This window comes from Bos grunniens, chromosome 11, assembly GCF_055505025.1.
Source record: "Bos grunniens cultivar Pamir isolate PY7600 chromosome 11, Bosgru_T2T1.0, whole genome shotgun sequence".
Taxonomy (NCBI): Eukaryota; Metazoa; Chordata; class Mammalia; order Artiodactyla; family Bovidae; genus Bos; species Bos grunniens.
The window spans coordinates 39,073,148-39,093,643 of record NC_141175.1 but is presented as its reverse complement, the minus strand read 5'-3'; the positions used below and the strand labels follow the sequence as shown (position 1 = coordinate 39,093,643).

General features: G+C 47.0%; 1 protein-coding gene across 2 annotated transcripts in view; it reads left to right on the top strand.

Annotated features, from left to right (window-relative positions):
* CAPN14 (calpain 14) overlaps nucleotides 1–20,496 on the top strand; it is a 37,741-nt gene that overhangs the window by 2,937 nt on the left and 14,308 nt on the right. The window contains exons 2-12 of one of the 2 annotated variants that reach the window (XM_086323636.1): nucleotides 6,493–6,763; nucleotides 7,985–8,054; nucleotides 8,917–9,035; nucleotides 9,150–9,286; nucleotides 9,703–9,877; nucleotides 10,507–10,572; nucleotides 12,490–12,575; nucleotides 16,018–16,092; nucleotides 17,252–17,415; nucleotides 18,751–18,914; nucleotides 19,435–19,443. In XM_086323636.1, the coding sequence (XP_086179762.1) occupies nucleotides 6,539–6,763; nucleotides 7,985–8,054; nucleotides 8,917–9,035; nucleotides 9,150–9,286; nucleotides 9,703–9,877; nucleotides 10,507–10,572; nucleotides 12,490–12,575; nucleotides 16,018–16,092; nucleotides 17,252–17,415; nucleotides 18,751–18,914; nucleotides 19,435–19,443 (1,290 nt within the window). In that variant the 5' untranslated portion in view covers nucleotides 6,493–6,538. Of the gene's footprint in view, nucleotides 1–6,492; nucleotides 6,764–7,984; nucleotides 8,055–8,916; nucleotides 9,036–9,149; nucleotides 9,287–9,702; nucleotides 9,878–10,506; nucleotides 10,573–12,489; nucleotides 12,576–16,017; nucleotides 16,093–17,251; nucleotides 17,416–18,750; nucleotides 19,068–19,434; nucleotides 19,444–20,496 lie in introns of those variants that run through there. The other variant, XM_086323635.1, reaches the window with a different exon arrangement.

Sequence of the window (20,496 nt, the reverse complement as noted above, 5' to 3'; positions counted from 1 at the left end):
GTTCAGTTCAGCTGCAAAGAGTTACTAATATCAGGGTCTGCCTTCTGCAGGGGCCAAGTGAAGGTTCTTAAGCCCATGGAAAGTTACATGGCAACTTAGGGTGTACACTCCCGTTCTGGGGGTGTCTACACTTCTACAAAGATCTGTGGCAGTGTAGTGTCTCACGGAGTCAGATGGAAGATGAGGCAGCTGAGAGTGGGCAGGGAACTCCATCAGCCAAGTTCTTACATCTTCACATAGGCATGTAATTACCCCAGCATTACCAGTGAAGGCAGGGAGCTTCCGGCCTTTTCTCCCCACCAACCCCAAACCCAGAATCCTCTCCAGGTGCCTGGTTGCTATGGAGACTCCTTTGCTTTTTGAAGCTGCCCTTGATTTTACTTTGTGCCTCAGGGCATTTTGCTTTAGATCCCGCATACCACCCCCTACAGCCAACCTGGACGAGAAGAGGTGTTGTTAGGGAGGCCACTGAAACCAAGTCTCAGCCTAAACCAGTCCCAGGGATGTGATCAGAAAAACAGAAGAGCAGTCACATGGTTGATATCTCACAAAAAGTTTTTCCGTCATTTTCTCCTTCAGTTTCATACTAGGAGGGGTGGGGAGGGCAGGTTTTATGATTCCTTACATTTTACAAATGAAACATCGATTCATTCAGTCAGTCAGCTGGTCAGCAAACACATATCAACCATTTCTTTATTCATGACTGGGCTCTGCGAATCCAGGAAACAAATCTTATTCTTGCCTTCAAAATAGTTCATAGTTGGACTGTGTTCTTTATTGTTTCCTGAAAGACAAAGTCTTGGGATTTTCTGTTAAAAATGCAATCTAAATGCAGACAGGTGTCTAAATGGTAAAAACTTTCAAGATCCTTTCCAACCATTAATTTTGTAAAATCATTTCCCCTTTCATGAACTGGTCATGATCTGTTCATAGAGATATGGGTTTTCCTATTCGTCATCAGTACCCACAAAGCCACAAAGCCACCTGAAATCTGCTCAGGAATGCCTGATGTCATCACCTGTAAAAAATGTATTAGAGACCAGACTTTAGCAGAGAGAAATGGCCATATCTTTAAGTCTTTTTGAGGCACAAATGTAACTCAAAATGTTAAGAGTCTGTTAAAAAAAAAACCAACAATGAATCAATTAGAGATAAAATTCTGTTGCATTAAGATAATTTCTCAGTGATGAATTCAATTAACCACATTTTATTCTGTGAATTCCTCCTTGGAGCTTATCCCTGTTCCTAGCGCCATGTAGCAACAATCCATCTGGGTTAGATAGTGCTTTAAAGCAGACTTCCCTGTAAAATGCTGTGGTGGTTTAGTCACTAAGTCGTGTCCGACTCTTGTGACCCCATGGACTGTAGCCTGGCAGGCTCCTCTGTCCATGGAATTCTCCAGGCAAGAATACTGGAGTGGGTTGTCATTTCCTTCTCCAGGGGATCTTCCTGACCCAGGAATCAAACCCGGGTCTCCTGCATTGCAGGTAGATTATTTACCGACTGAGCTACGAGGCAAAGGGCTAGGCCTTTTACTTGCTGGTCATATGATCTCTGTTCCAACTATTCAACTGTGCTGTTGTATGTTGCAAAAGCAGCCATGAATACATAAATGGGTAAGCATGGCTGTGTTTCAATAAAACTTTGTTTACAAAAGCCAGTGGTGGGCCACATTTGACCCATGGATCACAGAATGCCATCCCCTGCTTTAGAGTTTTTTCAAGTCAGTTTACATCGTTGTCTCTTTGAGTCCTGAGAGTGGGCACAGGATATGTCATCTCCATTTTACAGGTAAGCCAGACAGCTGGGAGATGGTAAAGTGTCTGCCCATGGCCACACGGTAAGAGGTAGCAAAGCCAGCCACCTCTGGGTTTTCTAATTCCAAATCTGGCACACCATGAACACTGTACAATGACTGTTACACAAAAGAAAGATAGCTTTGCCCAAGATAAATCAGCCAGGGCTGATTCTTAGTCTTGTTCTTTTGTTCCGACTGTCAAGAGAATGGAATTGATCATTTTTTCAATCCGATGCTTTTTATCATGTAGACAGAGCCATTGTGCAAGGAGCTTAGGTTTCTGTTCCAGTTTTACTCAGATAACTCAGTGGGCTGTGGCGAGGTGCCAGAGCTCTCCGGCAATCAGTCATCCCGTAGGAGGATTCTACAGGTCCATAGTACCTGTGAGCAGGGATGTACTTATTTCATTTCCTTTTCAGAGCCCTGACTCTACCCTTACTGGTGGGTCAACAACCACATGTATGTATGTGACCTGGTGCTGTGCCTGCACACAGTAGGTCCTCAGTAAACATCTGAATGAACATCAGGGCAGGGACCCGAGGCATGGAAGAGACCAGAGTCTCACCTGGTACTGCTGCTCCAGTTACTGTTGTAAGGCCTCTTTGGGATCATGGGCACCAGGGATCCTCCTCCCCATCATAAAGCTCTCTTTTACCCCCAACATCTACAGAGAAGGCAGGTATAGCCAATAAGGCAAGGCGAGGATTGATGTTCTGACTATTGATTTGCTGAGTTCAAATGGATCCTGACCTGAAGAATGTGACAGAGAGGTTCAACTCTCTCTGGGGAGCCAAGGAAGTGCTCAGGCCAGACAGCATGTCTTTAGGCTTTGCTGGCTAATACCTGTGCCCTGGTTAGCAAGCCTCTGTTCATTTTCATGATCTTGTTTTACTGGCCTGCTCCAACACTGCTCACTCACAATGGTCGAAGTGCATTTCCAAATATGACTGAGACCCATTTATCCCTTTGTGGAGAGCTATGGCAATCTGGGAATAAGCCAATTTCTTGAACAGCTTGCTATACATGGAAGACACACAAGAATTTCCAACAAGCCGCATGTGGGTCTAGACTCTCCTGAAGGTGACTTAGGAATACTTCTTTAAAGATATATATATATATTGCCTTTAAAGATATATATATATAGATATATATATATAGATATATATATATTGCCTTATCCTGAAATTTAGAGCAGGGGTATCTTGTGAAGGGCATGTTGTTCTCTGAGCCCTGCAAGACACCGAGGCTTGTGTTGAGATGCAATGTTTTCAGGCCCAGAGAGGAAACTGAGTGTGAGTCAGCACTTGGTGAGGAGGTCATGACCCTGGGCTGGGTTCTGAAGCCAAGGGACCCACTACCATTTGTCATGTCACAATCAGTGAAGAATGGCTGTTCGTCCGTGAAGGACAAAAAAGTAAGAACTTGCTTTTAGGTGCCTGATGTTTACAAATGTAAGTGGTGGAAGAAACTTGTTGGGAAGGAAGTGGGCTGGAGGAAGCTTTGCCTGATAGTCCATACCAGGAAGGAAAAAGCGCGGGGAAACACAAGACCAGACTAACTGCTTTTGGATCCCTCTAACCCAGGTTCAGGAGAGGATTGAGTCTTCCCCCAGGAGGTGTGCCAGAAACTGTGACAAATAAGAATTTTCAGGAATCAGAGTGTCCTAACCTCAGAGGGAGGTGAGGGTGTGAGGCTAACAGAATTGCACCAGCTTTAACCCCTTGGGGGATAAAAGACTGGTATCAGGCAGGAGAGATTTCAGTGCATGAATCACTCAGTGCAGAGCCCACAGTGGGGTCCAAGGACAAGGCCATTCTGCAAACAGGTCACTATCAACACATGACGAGCTAAGTGTAAAACAAAGGTCAGTGTTTAGAAACTTTCATAGCAATTGACCAAAAAAACATTATTTCTGTTGAATCTGAATTTTCTTTTTAAAAGGAGGGCTTGCATTTTGTATTATTCTTTAAAACTTTCTGTTTCTATTTATTTTGATTAGATTTCTGTGACAAATTGGAAATAAAAGAATACAGGTCTTTCATGAATGATAATTTGAGAAGCACCAAGTAGAGGGCAGTAGGGATTCCTCTACAGTAGGGGGTCAGAAGGTAGTCAGGATGAGGGAAGCTCAGTGATGGTTAGACATTCAGAGAAGGCTTCCTGGAGGAGGGATCAAGTTGGATTTTGGAGGATGGGTAAGATCTTGACAAATGAAGAGGGCCCTCGGGTCGCTTCTATAGCTGTGGGGGAATGCTCAAACTTCATTTCACTGTGTGTATGTGGCTTTTAGTGCAAATATATTCTATCCCAAGGGCTATACTTCACACAAATGTGAGTTTCTGGTATTGAGGGCTGAGCACTGTAATGGGAATCAGAGTCCTGGGTCCTGAGTTCTGGGTTGGGCTTTGATTCAATTTCCTCTTGCAACTGGAAAGGTCATTTAACCCCCCACTAGACTGAGAAGTCAATGGCACCCCACTCCAGTACTCTTGCCTGGAAAATCCCATGGGTGGAGGAGCCTGGTAGGCTGCAGTCCATGGGGTCGCTAAGAGTCAGACACGACTGAGCGACTTCACTTTCACACTTCACTTTCATGCATTGGAGAAGGAAATGGCAACCCACTCCAGTGTTCTTGCCTGGAGAATCCCAGGGATGGGGGAGCCTGGTGGGCTGCCATCTATGGGGTTGCATAGAGTCGGACACGACTGAAGCGACTTAGCAGCAGCAGCAGCAGACTGTCAGAGCCATGAAGATGGGGACCATCTCTGGAGAATGGTGCCTGGCTCAAGACTGGCAGATGACAAGTTTCCAACAAAATTTTTGATGAGTAAATGGGTGAACAGATTTCAGTTTTAACACCTGAAAAATGAGGCAGACTAGAAAAGGCTGGTGATTTTCAAACCATACAATGAGAAACTTTGCAAATATGTACTGGGGTCCAAGCTGCAACTTCAAGTCTCCACCCTTGAGTTTCTGTGGGGTTTCTTTCATATGAAGAAAGAACCCCACTGCTAAAGTAATTTTGGGAAACACTAGACAACATGTTTTTCAAGGCACAATATTCTGGTTTTGACATTTTCTTTTTCTAAGTGGATAAGAATGCAAATAATAGAGGCCATGAAATCACTCACTTAACCAATCACAACTGCACAAAAATAGATGCAGGAGATCCAAGGATATGCTAGAATATTTAGATTGGTAGGGCCTATGGCTTGCAGAGCTTTTAATATGAAACTCATGGATTAGCTTCAAAGGAGGGACCCACTGACCCCCTAAAAAATACATGTAAAATTTAATATGCAATCGAGTACTAGTTGAGAATGCTATGGTTGAAGCATAGCATTCAACCAAATGCATGAAGCAGGCATCTGGACAGTGGCTGACATAAAGAACCTTACAGAGTCTGGATACTACCATGGCTTAAGTAAGCCAACGTTTTATCCTTCTCATGTAAGAAGACGTCTACAGGAAAACCACCCAAAGCTGGTGCTTTGTTCAAAACAGTCACTGAGATCCAGACCCCTTCTAGCGTGCAGCTGTTCCCTAATGATTTCAAGACAGCTGCTGCATCTCTAGGCATCACATCCACTTTCCAGGAAAGGGAGCGGGAGGAAATAAAAAATAGTGCCCATTGAGGCTTTAAAAAATATTTATTTATTTTTGGCTGCATTGGGTCTTAGTCGCAGCATGTGGAATCTTTCATTGTGGTGCATGGGCTCCTCATTACCCATGGGCTCCAGAGAGCCTGGGCTCAGCAGCTGTAGTGCGTGAGCTCAATTGTAGCATATGGGATCCTAGTTCCAAGACCAGGAATCAAACCCTGTATTGGAAGGCAGACTCTTAACCACTGGACCACCAGGGAAGTCCCGAGACTATCTTTTTTTATCAGTGAAGTTACGGGTTTTCCGAAAGCTCCACCTAAGAGACACTCACTGCCACCTTGTGAACCAGGTGCTCTGGTGGCCATCTTATCCGTCAAGAAGCCCAGGGAAATCAAGTTTTGCAGCTGGACAGCCAAACTGGAATTCTACCAATAAGAAAAAAGAGCGAAAGGCTAGGTTCAGGCAACTCTTGGCCTTTGCCACTACACATGTGTGACTTTTTTTTCACATTGCCAAAAATATCTTCAAGGAAGTAGTTTTGAAGAGAGTATCAAGAGAGGAAAGCAAGAGACATGGTTTTTCAGGGAAGATGGAGGAGGACACGGGAGCAGTCAGAGGGCTGAGTGAGAGCGCTCTGACTCCCTGGAGGGGCAGAGAAGGGGCAGCCACTGCCGCCTCCAGGTGTAGCACATGGACCCCAAGTTCATGAAAAGAGCCTTCACTCCTGCTCCTCTCCTCCCCGTGTCCCCACTAAGCGGGAGTATCCCTGTGACGCTGGCACAGTCAGGGGCCCAGGACTCAGCCCTGAGACTGGGGAGACCCTCCTTTCCGACAGGACTCCCTGTGGGAGCCTGGACCTCCCGCCAGGAGCCCCCACACTTAAACAAGCAGTGCTCCAGGTCCCCCACTACCTGGGATGAGGATAAACCAGGCGCTTCAGTCCTGTTGTCATAGCCTGCACTCCCCCCGCCCCCACCCCCAACTCACCTGCACCACCAGCACATTCCCTCCACCTTCCTCTTCCTCCCAGGAGGCCTGGCAAAACCTCAACAGAATGTGAGGACACTGGGCACCCTCTGCTCTCTGTTTCAGGTGCGGAGACCGTCCAGAGGGCCCTGGGGTCTGTGTGGTCCCGGCCATGGCCATGTGTTTTCCTATCTGCAGATACTGGAAGCTGGGGCGTAAGGACTCAATGGGCGACTTTTCGCAGCTCCCCAGACAGGACTACGAGGCCCTGAAGGAAAGGTGCCTGAGGGACGGCTGTCTCTTTGAGGACAAGAGCTTCCCGGCCGCCCTGAGCTCCATCGGCAGCGGGCCCCTGCTGCGGAAGCTGCCGAGCCGCCTGCAGTGGAGGCGGCCTCCGGTAAGGGGCCTCGGGACCCCACGCGCGCAGTGTGCGCCCAGACCGTCTTCCCAGGGCTCAGGGCTTACTCAGTGTCGTTGATCCCCATGTGAAGGGCTCCAGAGAAGTCCCCACATTCCCATTTTCCAGAGAAAATCCAGGGTGATCCTGAAAGGGGTCTAAGCACTCCCTTACCCCCTGCCCTGAAGTACACGCAACAGTCGTGTACTTCACCAGAAGTGTACCAGAAATATATCTCAATGTACTGCTTGGGTCCATCTGACTGACCAATACCATCTGTCAGAGAGGAAGTTTAATACTCCCCTCCCCAAATCTGGCTGATGAAACACCTAGGTGAAGAAGCTACTAATCACTTTACAAAAGTCTTCTCTTTGTGAAATGCATCAACAGTTCCTTTAAAAGGCAACTTCTTAATGTGTTGAAAGGCAACCAGCTCCCCCAAAATTGGTTAACAAGTTGAAGATGGCTGGTGAAAGGAACGAAGTTACTCTGGGCTCCAAATCCTCCCCTTTTCTGTCCCCAACCCCAGCCAACCCCAGCAAAGCCTACAACCCCAGACTTACCAACTCCCTCTGTGTGTAAATTCCCCAGTAAACCTCCTACACTAGATGATAGCAAAAACTCTCCTTCTCCTAGAGAATCTAGGGAATTGCTGAGGTAGCGAGTCTGTTATGCACCTGACTTTGTGATGTGGTGCCCAGGTCTCCCGTTTGCTGGGAGACCTTGTGGAAGGGTGCCCAGGAAAAGACAGAGGGATTTAGGGTGTGCCGTGGAGCAGAGACCATCCCCCACTCTCCCCTTGACCCCACCCCTGCCTCCATCTCAGCATGGAAGCCAAAGAGACAGGTTAGACTGGGGGTTGGGGGTGGCAAGGAAGAGTAGCAAGGAGAATAATGGGAATGAGAAGATCTCTAGGAAAAATGAGAACACCCCAGAAAACAGATGCTTCCGTTTGTCACAGGTACTCCAAGAAAAGGCCTTCTAGGGACAAGTGCTACTTCTCACTATCTACCCCGGGTTCTCTAGCACTCTGACTTAACACAAGCAGCAAGAAGGAATGAGAAATACAGTGGGGAGAATCCTGAAATAGCCCTGATTTCACACATGTTCTGTATCTGTGTGCCCAGAAGTCTAGTTCGGGGACATGGGAAACTATGGTCACTGTAGCTCCAGGGGCTTCTTTGTTCTCCATCAGAAGGATATTTCTGTCTGTTCCTGCAGGAGCTGCACAGCAACCCCCTTTTCTACTCTGCCAAGGCCAAACGGCTGGATCTGTGCCAGGGATTGGTAGGTAAGTCTGCACAGCCCCGAGACACACCTGGTACCTGCCAGCCCAGCCCAGCCAAGGCAGAGTGGGGTGGGGAGGAGGGGGTTTGAGAGATCCCAAGAGAGGAAATGGCCACCCTGAGCTCCATCTTGACATGCTGTCATTTTCTGGGAGAATGATCACAACCGGTCGGTTCTCTGAGGATGCATGGGAACACCACACCTTGCCTAACGATCCTCCTCCCTAACCAGTCTCCAGGTCTGGGTTTCATCTTGGGAAAATGGACTCACTCTACCATAGTTCCTGTAATGAGTCCTTCTTGGCACACCAGTCACTAGATGCTTTAGGAGCCGAGCAGACCTATCTTCAACCCAACTTCCTTTTTAGAGGAAGAGGAAAAACCCTTGGCCATGAGGGAAAGCACATGTGTAGTCATACCCATTTCACAGACAGAGAAATGGAGTCCAGAAGGGTTGAACTTTTCGCAGAAGTGCATAAATCAGTTACAGAAGCAGGATTTAGAAAGGTTTGGTTGGGTTTGGGTCCCCGTTCCTGATGTTGGGGCATATGGGAAACTAAAAACTAGTCTGGGAATATGGTTCAGTTCTTGGTGTCAAGTCTGATTTCCAGACAATGTTCCCTACCCCTTGCTCTGCTCACTCACCATCTTTCTCTCAGATACAGAATTCCCTTCTCTTAAATTAAGCCACAAGTCCAGAGAGGATAGCAACTGGGACCAGGCATTTCTTGCCTGCAGTTAGTCCTCTAGATGCACGTGGACACTGGTAGCTTGCGCAGGCCTGTACAGCACATCCACGCAGACACTTGTGGTCTTCGCATGTATGTCCAGCAGATTCATGTGGATTCCATGTGCTCTCTGGCTTAGGTGACTGCTGGTTCTTGGCGGCTTTGCAAGCTCTGAGTTTGCACCAGGACATCCTGAGTCGCGTTGTTCCCCTAAATCAGAGTTTCACGAAGAAGTATGCTGGCATCTTCCAGTTCTGGGTGAGTGTCCTCTGGGTGCCCCAGCCTGGGGGAGGCCATAGGAAAGAAGGTTCTGGAAGAGTCATATCTCTGCTCCCTGAGCTAACCATCCTCCATGGCCTTCTGTCCTTCCAGTTCTGGCACTTTGGAAAGTGGGTTCCGATTGTGGTAGATGACCGACTACCTGTGAATGAAGCTGGCCAGCTGGTCTTTGTCTCTTCTACCTACAAGAACTTGTTCTGGGGAGCTCTTCTGGAAAAGGCCTATGCTAAGTAAGACAACCGCACAAACCTTTCCCCTTTCCTTCCTGGCCCTTCCCTCCTCCTCTGTCTCTGTCTCTCTCTCATCAACATTGAAGGAGGGCAAGAGGAGGCAGGGGAAGTTTATCAAGTGAGATACTGAGGCCTAGCTCAGCAAATACAGAAGTGACACATCCAGGGTCTCTTATGTAAGGGTCACCCCACTGGAACAACCTTTCTGGAGTCTTACCTTTCCCTGATGGATGGACTTGTGCAGTAGGAATAGAAACTGAGTATATATTTCTTTTTTGCCCCTGGGATGGGAGGAAGGGATAGCAGACACATGCCCTGGGAATAACCAAGCAGGGGGTTCTTTAGACTTGTTTGGACTGTCCTGTGTACAGTAGAAACACTCTTTCTTCTCTCACATCTGTTCCTTTCCTGGGCAGGCTCTCTGGCTCCTATGAAGACTTGCAGCGTGGACAGGTGTCTGAAGCCCTTGTGGACTTCACTGGAGGGGTGACAATGACCATCAAGCTGTCAGAAGCCCCTGACAGCCTCTGGGATGTCCTAACCCGAGCCATGTACAGCAGAACCCTGATTGGCTGCCAGACCCACTGTGGGGTGAGACTAGGCTGTGCCCTGGCAGGGCAGCGTCCTCCCCACTCCCCTTCCCTTCACCCACCAGCTGCTGCTCTTGCCTCAGTGTATGCCCCGGACTCCCCCAACTCCCTCACCCAGAGTCCTGATGTTCAAACTAAACGAGCAGAGCTGAGCCCCCGGGGCAGGCAAGAACCCCATAGAATACAGATGGTGTGCAGAGAAGGGAGCTAACATTTCTTGAGTGTCAACTACATGCAAGGCAGTTTACCGGCTCTGCTAGCTATCACTGTCTGATTTCATAACAAACAAGAACCTGGAAACTGTAGTAGGAAGTCCTCAGTTTAGCCCTGCCTCCACTAATGACCATCGTGTCGCCTCACATGACTTAGCAGCTCTGAGTTGAGTTGCCCTCTGGAAAGCAGGGTGCCAATCACTGAAGAATGGCACCCTGACTTCTTCAAAGGCTCAAATGAGACTGTGGGTGCTGAAGAGCTTTGAAAACTGTAGGGAAAGACCACATAGGTCTCTCCCAACCCTTCCCATAAACCCTTGCTCCAGCCAGCAGGTCCCTCTGACTTCCAGGTTGGCTGTATCCCACAGCCAACAGGAGTTCTGACAGGAGTACTGACAGGAGTTCTCTATCTCTGCAGAAGGAGCGGGTGCTGGAGAATGGGTTGGTGGACGGCCATGCCTATACACTCACAGGCCTCAGGAAGGTGAGTGGAACCTGGCCCCTCTGTCTCTCTTCCGCCTCTCCCTTCTCTCCAGGGCTTCTTCCCAATGCCTTACCTCATCTTGGTGAATGTTACTATCTATGCCCAGTCTAGGGGTCAGTTCTCTGGTGGGCCTGCCAAAGCAGGCGGTGGGCTCCCCAGACCTCTGTGCCACTTTTCCCGGGTGAAATGGTAGGTTCAGGCTTTGCCGCCTCCAAGTATCATCCCAGCCTCTCTTGCCATGGGGTAGCCCTGGCCAATCGGCCATCTAGCCCCGATGGCTCAGCGGGTAAAAGAATCTGCCTGCAATGCAGAAGACACAGGAGCCGTGGGTTCAATCCCTGGGTTGGGAAGATCCCCTGGAGAAGGAAATGGCAACCCACTCCAGTACTCTTGTCTGGAAAATCCCATGGACTATAGCCCATGAGGCTCCTCTGTCCATGGGACTGCAAAGAGTTGGATATGAGTGAGTGACCAAGCATACACACAGCCCTCTTGTGTCTCGTAACCATTTCTTGAGCTTTGCTTTGCCCTGGGCTGCTAAATGATAACTTTTCTATCTGGGGTTTCCCTTCAAATTCCTGCTTCTTTCCCACATGCTCCTTTTCAACAGTTTTCCAGTTTCCTTCCATCGCTCTCTACCTTTTGAGCTTTATTAAACATTGAGAGGAAGATGAACCAGACAGGGACCCTATCTACAAAGAGCTTACCATCAAGTATGGAGACAAATCATATTTGAAATCTATAGGGAAGCAAAGTAGAAGCTGAAAGAAGGAAGCAATAATGAAAGTCTTCTCGGGTTTAGAGGTAGGAGAGAATATTTATCTGGTTTGGTTGGAGGGAAATCAGAAAAGGCTTTGTAGGGTAGGTGGCCTTGAGTTGGCCCTAAAAGATGGGTAGATTTGTGTCAGGGGAGAAGGGCCTTCCTAATGGAGGGAGCAGCAGGAGCGGAGCATGGAGATAAGGAATCAGCAGGTTGAATCTTCGAGAACTTCTGCTATTCTGTAGAGGATGTGACTTCCCCAAAGTCCTCCAATTCCCTTAAACTCTGGTTCAGATTTTTTCAACTCCATTCACACCTGACTTCTATCTCCTAGATCTCCATCAATCATATTTGGTGTGTTAAGAACTTTTTCATATTTAGATAACAAAATTTATACTTTAAAATATTTATTTTTATGATTTTATATTTATTTAACAAAATTTAGCACTTAGTATGTGATACCGTCTTAACTGCTTTACCAGTGTTAACTCAGTGCTCACGACAGTCCTATGAGTAGGTACATTAGTAAGAAATTGGGAGATGTAAAGCAAGAGAAATGTCTTTTTCACAGTGTTTTCTTAAGCCAGATGTCTGAAATCCAGGGGACCTTAGTGCCATCTTCCCTCTGATGGCTTGGGGAGAATCCTTCTGTACCTCCTCCCACGCAGGGTGTCTCCAGCTTTTCCTAGCTTCACACGCATAGCTCCAGTTTTTGCCTCCATCTTTACACGCCCGTCTCCTCTGTCTTTCTCTTTCTCTTCTGTAAGTACATTTGTCATTGAATTTAGGACCCGCACTAATCCAGGGTGATTTCGTCTCAAAATCCTTAACTTAATTATACCCGAAAAGACCCTTTTTACAGATTAGATCAAATTGACAGATTCTCAGTAGACATATCTTCGAATGTTCAACTCATGCAATAGACGTGATCATTAACTTCTTTTCACAGATCAGGAAACAGACCCAAAGAGGTTAAGTAACTTGCCTTAGGTCTCACAGAGAGTAAAACAGCAGAGCCATTTTCTCCTCTGCCAACTCCTAGGGCCTTTGAGGTTCATGTCAAGGTCTCAGCTGCAGGCATGAAATCACCCAGATGTCCGCAGCATTTGCTGTTGGCCCTCAGCCCAGCCACCTGAACTGGTTCTCATTTCGTGCAGGTGACCACCAGACATGGACCTGAGTATCTCGTCAGGCTCCGGAACCCCTGGGGGAAGATAGAGTGGAAAGGAGACTGGAGTGACAGGTGAATGTCTGAGGCTGGCTGGGAGGGGTGAGGACGGGGTAGGTGAAGGCTGCAAAGAAGTTTGTTGTTGGGACACAAATTCCAGTGCATGTTTTTGGTCTCAGGTTGAATCAGGAAAGCTTTTAGACTGTGTGGATCAATCCCTCATGTTTAAATTATTATTATTTTAAATTGAATAATCATTGATTTACAATGTTGTATTAGTTTCAGGTGTATAGCAAAGTGATTTACACAGACACACACACACATACATATACAATGCTTAAATATACAGACCAATCTGCTTGTAATGCAGGAGACCCAGGTTTGATCTCTGGGTGGAGAAGATCCCCTGAAGAAGGGCATGGCTACCCGCTCCAGTATTCTTGCCTGGAGAATCCCATGGATAAAGGAGCCAGAAGGCTATAGTCCATAGGGTTGCAACGAGTCAGACACAACTTAACGACTAACACTTTCATTTCATTCATTATAATAATTAAAGTTAATATTTATTGAGAACTTGCCAGCATTGTGCTAAACCTTTTGAATTTTGATCATTTCATTGAGTCCTCCAAACAACACTATTATAAGGTAGGTGGTTTCATCTCCATTATGAAGAAACTGATGCTTCAGTTCAATTCAGTCACTCAGTTGTGTCTGACTCTTTGCGACCCCGTGGACTGCAGCACGCCAGGCTTCCCTGTCCATCACCAACTCTTGGAGCTTGATCAAACTCATGTCCATCGAGTCGGTGATGCCATCCAACCATCTCATCCTCTGTTGTCCCCTTCTCCTCTTGCCTTCAGTCTTTCCCAGCATCAGGGTCTTTTCCAATGAGTCAGTTCTTCGCATCAGGTGGCCAAAGTATTGGAGCTACAGCTTCAGCATCAGTCCTTCCAGTGAATATTTAGGACTGATTTCCTTTAGGATGGACTGGTTTGATTAAGTGAATTCTTTAAGGTCTCACAGCATGACTCAAGCAAGGCCTTTGGCGTCTAGTCCAGTGCTCTTTCTAGTCAGTGTACACTTGGACTTGTCGAGTCAGCGTCAGACAGATCAGGCTTGGCCCCTGCACTCTAATTACACTTAATGACCTCTGGGCATTCTGATTAGATGCCTACTTTTTGATTGTTTCTGCCTAAAATCAACCCTGGGGCTTTACAGGCTACAGGCTGGCATAGGGCACAGGCAGAAAGGCAGACCAAGTGTTATAGTCCTTCCCACTCTGGCAATGAAGATTTATAATACTTAACTCTGCGTATCACTTGGGGGCTTTCTTGATAGCTCAATTGGTAAAGAATCTGCCTGTAGGAGACCCTGGTTCAATTCCTGGGTCGGGAAAATCCACTCGAGAAGGGATAGGCTACCCACTCCAGTATTCTTGGGCTTTTGTTGTGGCTCAGCTGCTTAAGAATCTGCCTGCAATGCAGGAGACCTGGATTGGATCCCTGGGTTGGGAAGATCCCCTGGAGAAGGGAAAGGCTACCCACTCCAGTATTCTTGCCTGGAGAATTCCATGGACTGTATAGTCCATGGTGTAGCAAAGAGTCAGACACAACTGAGTGACTTTCACTTTCACATATCACTTAAGAGTACAGAAACATTTTCACATGTTCATTATCACTGAATCATTTTTATGTGTGAAAAATTGAAGGCTCAGAAAAATAAGTAGAATTTTACTCCTGATAGGTTGTACTGCACTCTATTTATTATATTTTAATAAAGAGAATTGTCAGAGGGACTGGATCTATGTAGAAAAATGGCATCCAAAGATATATATAAATTTTAAAGTGTTACAGAAATATAGTGTCATAATGTTGCTAGTAGTTTGTTTAGGAAAACAAGTGCTTGTTTTGAGAAAAAATAATGAGTTAAATTAACTTTGTCAGCTGTGTGATCTTAAGCAACCTTTTTTGAGCCAGAAGTGTGATAAGGATTAAATAAAATGATGGGCTTTATTCCATAGTGTCTAATCTGCAGTTAGTCTCATCCAAAGTAGTTTTCATTTTGAATAAATATTTTTTAAATCTAGAGATACCATTTGAGAATATCTTTCACTTTGCTTTTCATTATGTCCATAGTTCCCTTTACATCTTTGAGAACATGGAGCATATTTATAATAGGTGTTTTAATGTCCTTATTGACTAGTTCAATCATATTTCTCTTATTTCTAGGTCAGTTTTTATTCCTGGTCACAGATCACATTTTCTGCTTCTTCATACACCTAGTTATTTTTTATTAGATGCTGGACATTGTAAATTTAGTTGCTTAGGGATTAAAATGATACTTTGAAGTTTTCTTTTAGGACAGATCTAGGAAAAAGTGTATTGGGGGGATAATTTGACCTCACTACTAAGGTGTAGGCTCTTTGGGTTCTTTACGGAAGACCCCATGTATTCTGTAAGGGCTTTTAACCCTGGCTGGTGGGAATTCAAATGATTTCCAACCTGGTGTCAACTCTGGGAATTGTTCTCACTATAATCCAGTCTTGTGGGGTTTCATTTCATGTATGCACAGATTCTATTTTAGCCAAAGACTCAAGGGACCCCCTATGAAGTTCTCTGGAGCTCCTTCCTTAAGTGGCACTGTCTCCAGCAAATTCTAGCTGCCTGGTCCTCCCTGAACTTCAGACTGTCTCCTCCACTTAGCAAGACTGCCGGGCTCTTTCAGGGTCCATGTCCCTGCATCACTCTCTGGGGAATTAGTTTCAGGCAGGAGTCTAGTCAGTGTTAGGGCTCACTTCATTTGTCTCTCTCCTCTTGAGGTCACAGTTCTGTGCTGCCTGCTGTGTCCAAAAATGGTTATTTCATGTATTTTGTCCGATTTTTAGCTGTTGATAGTGGGGAAGTGATACATGAAAGCCTTACTCTTTTATGGCCAGAAATAAAGTCCAAAATGACAGGTTGTGAAAAAAAGAAATAGCAATATAGATTCCAGTGGTAGTTCTGACATTTAATAACTTTGTGGCTTCAAGCAAGTGACCTGATCGCTTTTAACCTCAATTTCCTTACCTCTAAAAATGACAGTGGGGCTTCTCAGGTGGCACTGGTGCTAAAGAACCTACTGGTCAGTGCAGGAGGCATAAGAAACACGGGTTCGATTCTGGGTCGGGAAGATCCCCTGGAGGAGGGCATGGCAACCCATTCCAGTATTCTTGCCTGGAGAATCCCATGGACAGAGGAGCCTGGAGGGGTACAGCTCATAGAGACACAAAAGAATTGTTCACAACTGAAATGACTTAGCACGCACGCACACAAAAATGACAATAAAAATCCCTAGTTTGTAAAGTTGTTGTTATCCTTAAATAAAACATGTCAAGAGCCTAGTCCAGAGCTTGACTCAGAGTAAGTGATGTGCCTAGACTGAGCAACTAAGCCCATTACAGAGCATTTACTGAAGAGTTTCTTGCATGTCCTTTGTAATCCATTCCTCCCCCATGAAAACATTTCTTTTCTGTTTTCAGCTCGAGTATGTGGGACCTACTGAGCCCCAAGGAGAAGATTCTGCTGCTGAGAAAAGATGATGATGGAGAATTCTGGTATTTGACACAGGGACTCAGGACAGACGCCCTGGCTTACATTAGGACATCCATTCAGCAGACATTTATAGGATGCCTCATATATGCCAGGCATTTCTTTTAGGAGATCAAGAAGACCCTTTAGGGGCTCACAGCCTAGCAGAGCAATCCAACATCCACAGTCTCTGTGCTAAGAGCAGAGACCTGTGGCATGGAGCTCAGTGGGTGCTCAGAGCAGAGAGTGCGGGTGGCCACCACGTCCTCTATGACTGCTGTTTCTTGCCACCTGCGCCCTCCAGAGCAAAGCGGTACTACCCTACCCACCCCAAAGCCTCTAACCTCTTTTTATGAATGGCCAACGCCCTGAGCTGATGCTGCTTTTGGGTGTCTGACACGAGACCCACCTGTTCTTCATTTCCTCCGCATTTCACCCTTTCCAACCTGTCCCACGGGCCCCTCTTCTCCCCTTACCAATCCTTTTCAGACTTATTCTTAAAGAGGTCATTGAACTCAAGAGCCCTGGAAATACTACTACTTTCCTGTTACAGAGAGTAAACTGAGCATTTGCTGGTTCAGGTGGCATGCCTCGGGCCATAACATTAGCCTGTAGGGGCAAAGATTTTTTTAATCAATAGATGACTAGGAACAGATCTGTGTGATTCTCACTGAACATGTCTAATACCCCAATTCTGCTTTATCACCACCATCAGTGGCACAGGATCATTGCCCTCAGGCAGCCGTTGTTGGAGGCTGCTTTCAGCCACAGAGTAGGGTTTCTCCGTAGCACCACTTGCTGGTGATGGACCCTCACGCTGCTCCAGCCAGCCCCACTCACCTGGGTCTGCATGAGGGCATGGAGGATGGGGCCCTGGGTCTGGAGAGGGCTAGGTGCCTGATCCTTAGTTGCAGCTTCCCTCTGGTCCTAATGACTGAATGTCATCTCCATGGGCTTCCCTGGTGGCTCAAAGGGTAACGCATCTGCCTGTGATACGGGAGACCCAGGTTTGATCCCTGGGTCGGGAAGATCCCCTGGAGAAGGAAATGGCAACCCACTCCAGTATTGTTGCCTAGAGAATCCCATGGACAGAGGAGACTGGTGGGCTACAGTCCATAGGGTCGTAAAGAGTCAGATGCAACTGAGCGACTACACTTTCTTTTCTTTCTTTTATTGTCTGCACAGGATGTCACTGCAGGACTTTAAAGCACATTTCATGCTTCTGGTCATCTGTAAACTGAGCCCAGGCCTGCTGACTCAGGAGGTGGGCCAGAAGTGGTCGTACACCATGCTGGAGGGGAGATGGGAGAATGGGAGGACTGCTGGTGGCCAGATGAAGTCGCCCCAAGGTGAGTGTGTATATGGAAGCCAGAGGCTTTCGCGGCTAAAGTGGCAGCTTCTCCAGGCAAAGGCGGGGCTGTGGGCAGAGCCGTTCCCCGGGGCACCTAGCTGAGGAGGTAGGGGGCTTTGCTGGCCGAGCTGTGTGTGCTGGCCCTGGGCTGTGTCCAGTGGGAAGATGGGACACCTTTGTCCTAATTTGCACAGAGGCATAGAACTCTGTCAAGCTGCCCATCTGTTGCGGTTGCAGCTTTCTAGAGGGTGGGTTCTCTTTCCCCCAGCACCAGGAGGCCATAGGTGCACATGCATAATAGAAAAGTTACATCTTTCTGTGGTTTTTGGACAAGGCCTTAGATATGCTGAAGTAACAACCCGGTAACAGGCAGGATTGGAATTAATATTTATATTGTATGTATCAGGCCCTCTTTACTTAGAGTTTGATAGAGAAACAAAGTCAAGGATTCCCAGGTCATCAAGTACAAGAGATGAACATATATACATTCTCCAAGTGGAGTGGTTTGGGGACTGCATCCCTTTCTCCACAGTGGAGGTACTGAGCCATCTCCATGGTAGGAAAGATTAGAGGGGTAGGATCTCAGTAAGGTCACAGTGGTCTTAGCTCTGACTTTCTCTCCCCCTCAGCCCTGACTTTCTCTCCCCTTTAGTGTCCCCCCAAAGGCTGAAGCTCCTCATAAGCTAAGGCTTGGTCCCCGTTAAAATGCAGCTGCCCTGGCACCACGGGCATCTTCTCTCCAGTTAGTTAACACAGTCACCAACCCAGGCAGTGAACATACAGGACACAAAGTCTGTGCCAGGCAGTGTGCTGGGCCAAAGCTATTAATACAGGGAGAGTAACCTTTGGTCTCAGAGAAGGCAATACCAACCCCCTCCAGTACTCTTGCCTGGAAAATCCCATGGACAAAGGAGCCCGGTGGGCCGCAGTCCATGGGGTCGCTAAGAGTTGGACACGACTGAGCGACTTCACTTTCACTTTTCACTTTCATGCATTGGAGAAGAAAATGGCAACCCACTCCAGTGTTCTTGCCTGGAGAATCCCAGGGACGGGGGAGCCTGGTGGGCTGTCGTCTATGGGGTCGCACAGAGTCGGACACGACTGAAGTGACTTAGCAGCAGCAGCAACCTTTGGTCTGTGTGTCCACAAAAGAACCCGAGGTGGAGGAGGTGGGTGGGAAAGGGACAGAGCTATGGTGGAAGAGGCCCCAGCTCTGTCCAGGTGGCCCTGGAGTGGGAATCCCAGGGAGGCGCCCTGTATCTGTGCCCCTCCCTGTGGTTTGGCAAGCAGGATGCTAGGGAAACTTGTCTCACCTTGCTGTGTTTTGCCCCAGACACATTTTGGAAGAACCCACAGTTCCTGCTGTCAGTCTGGAGGCCCCAGGAGGGCAGGAGGTCCCAGTTGCTCTGCAGCGTGCTGGTATCCCTGCTCCAGAAGCCCAGACACAGGCACCGCAACTGGAAGCCTCACCTCGCCATTGGCTTCTACCTCTTCAGGGTCAGTAGGCCTCTCGTGGGGTCTTATCCTTTCTTCCTGTTCCCTGTCCTCTTTACCATCTGTCTCTCTGTCTGCCCACCTCCTTTGACCACCATGGGTGCAAATCCTGTCTCTGTCCCTTGGGAATACGCGATCTAGAACAAGCCACCTCCTTGCATTTGAACATCAGTTTCTCCATCTGTAAAACGGGGACAGTGATAATTATGCAAAGGGTGGAGCAGAAGAAGATCCTGTGGATAAAGCTTAGCAATGTACATGGCACAGTACAATGTTGATACAGTTGATACAGTTAATTCTGGTTCCCTTTGTCCCTCTCCCCAGGCCAAGCTTACCTTGCCTCACCCTTTTCCAGAATTTCTAATGATGGATTAAAATGTCACTGACTAGAACTACAAGTCTGCTGGGAGGGGCGGTGGCCTCTGGGTAGAGCCTTCCTGTAAATCAGCCTCTATTAGAATTTGTGCTTGTGAAAGAGCTGGATTCAGCACCTCACAAGGCCTCTTTTTTTGTTGTTTTTCAGGTGAACCAGGTGAGTCGCACACTTGCCCACTGGCCCTGGTTGGGAGTGATGTCCCCATGGCCGGGGTCACTGTGACTGCAGGAGCCTTACGTAAGGAGCTCTGGAAAGGGCTGGCAATAATGCCAACTGCCTGTGTGTGCAAGCACAGAACATCTGCTGTTCTTTTTAATCCAAGGTCCCCCCTAAAGTCCCTATGCCTCTGCAGAGAGGTCTGAGCCTGATGCAGAACCAATAAATTTTAGAATTTATTAAATCTCTACATAAATACCTAGGGCAAATATTTCAGACTGTCACAGTAGAGGAAGAATGATAAATCACAATCTTGCCTGAGTTATGAAGCCCATCATAAAATAGATCTATAAAGGGGACAACAGGAGACCATGCAACCCACCGCCTAGGAATCGGGGATGAAAGCTTGGGAAAACAAAACAGAAAACGCAGGCAGAGGACAAGGATAGCTCTGTTTCAGCTGCAGTAGCAGCTTAGAGGGATCAGTTAAGAAGGCCTGAGCTCTCCTGGCCTCTGAAGGGTGGCAGCTATTATTTTGTTTCCCAAAGAAAACAGGAGTGAAAAACTTAATTTTCTCAGATTAGATGCATTAGAGTAAAAGGGTTTTTATAAAGAAACCATTTTGCATTGGGTGTCTTAGTTCGGTTTGGGCTTTTTTTTTTTTTTTTTTTCCTTCACTCCCAAGGGAATACTGAGTGCTCCCAAAGTTACCTATTAATTTAAAAAGAAAAATTTATTTATATCAAGCCTATTCCTAAATAGAATTTAGGTCAACCTACAATAAAAAGTGTAAACAGAGCAAAACCATGAACCAGTTATAGAATTCAACTGGCGAGAAAAAAGTTATAAATGGACAAGGGAGAAGGAAGCAATTGATTCTACCAGGAACACTACACAGAGGATAGCTACTGCAGCTGATTGTAAAAGTGAGTTCTGAGATTCCAGGAAACCAGGGCAAAGATAGCAATGGACCGATTCTCTAGTTCTCATTGTCTCAATAAGAAAGCAAGCATGACCAGGAGATACATTTTGTTTCCCCAGCCGTGAGTGGAA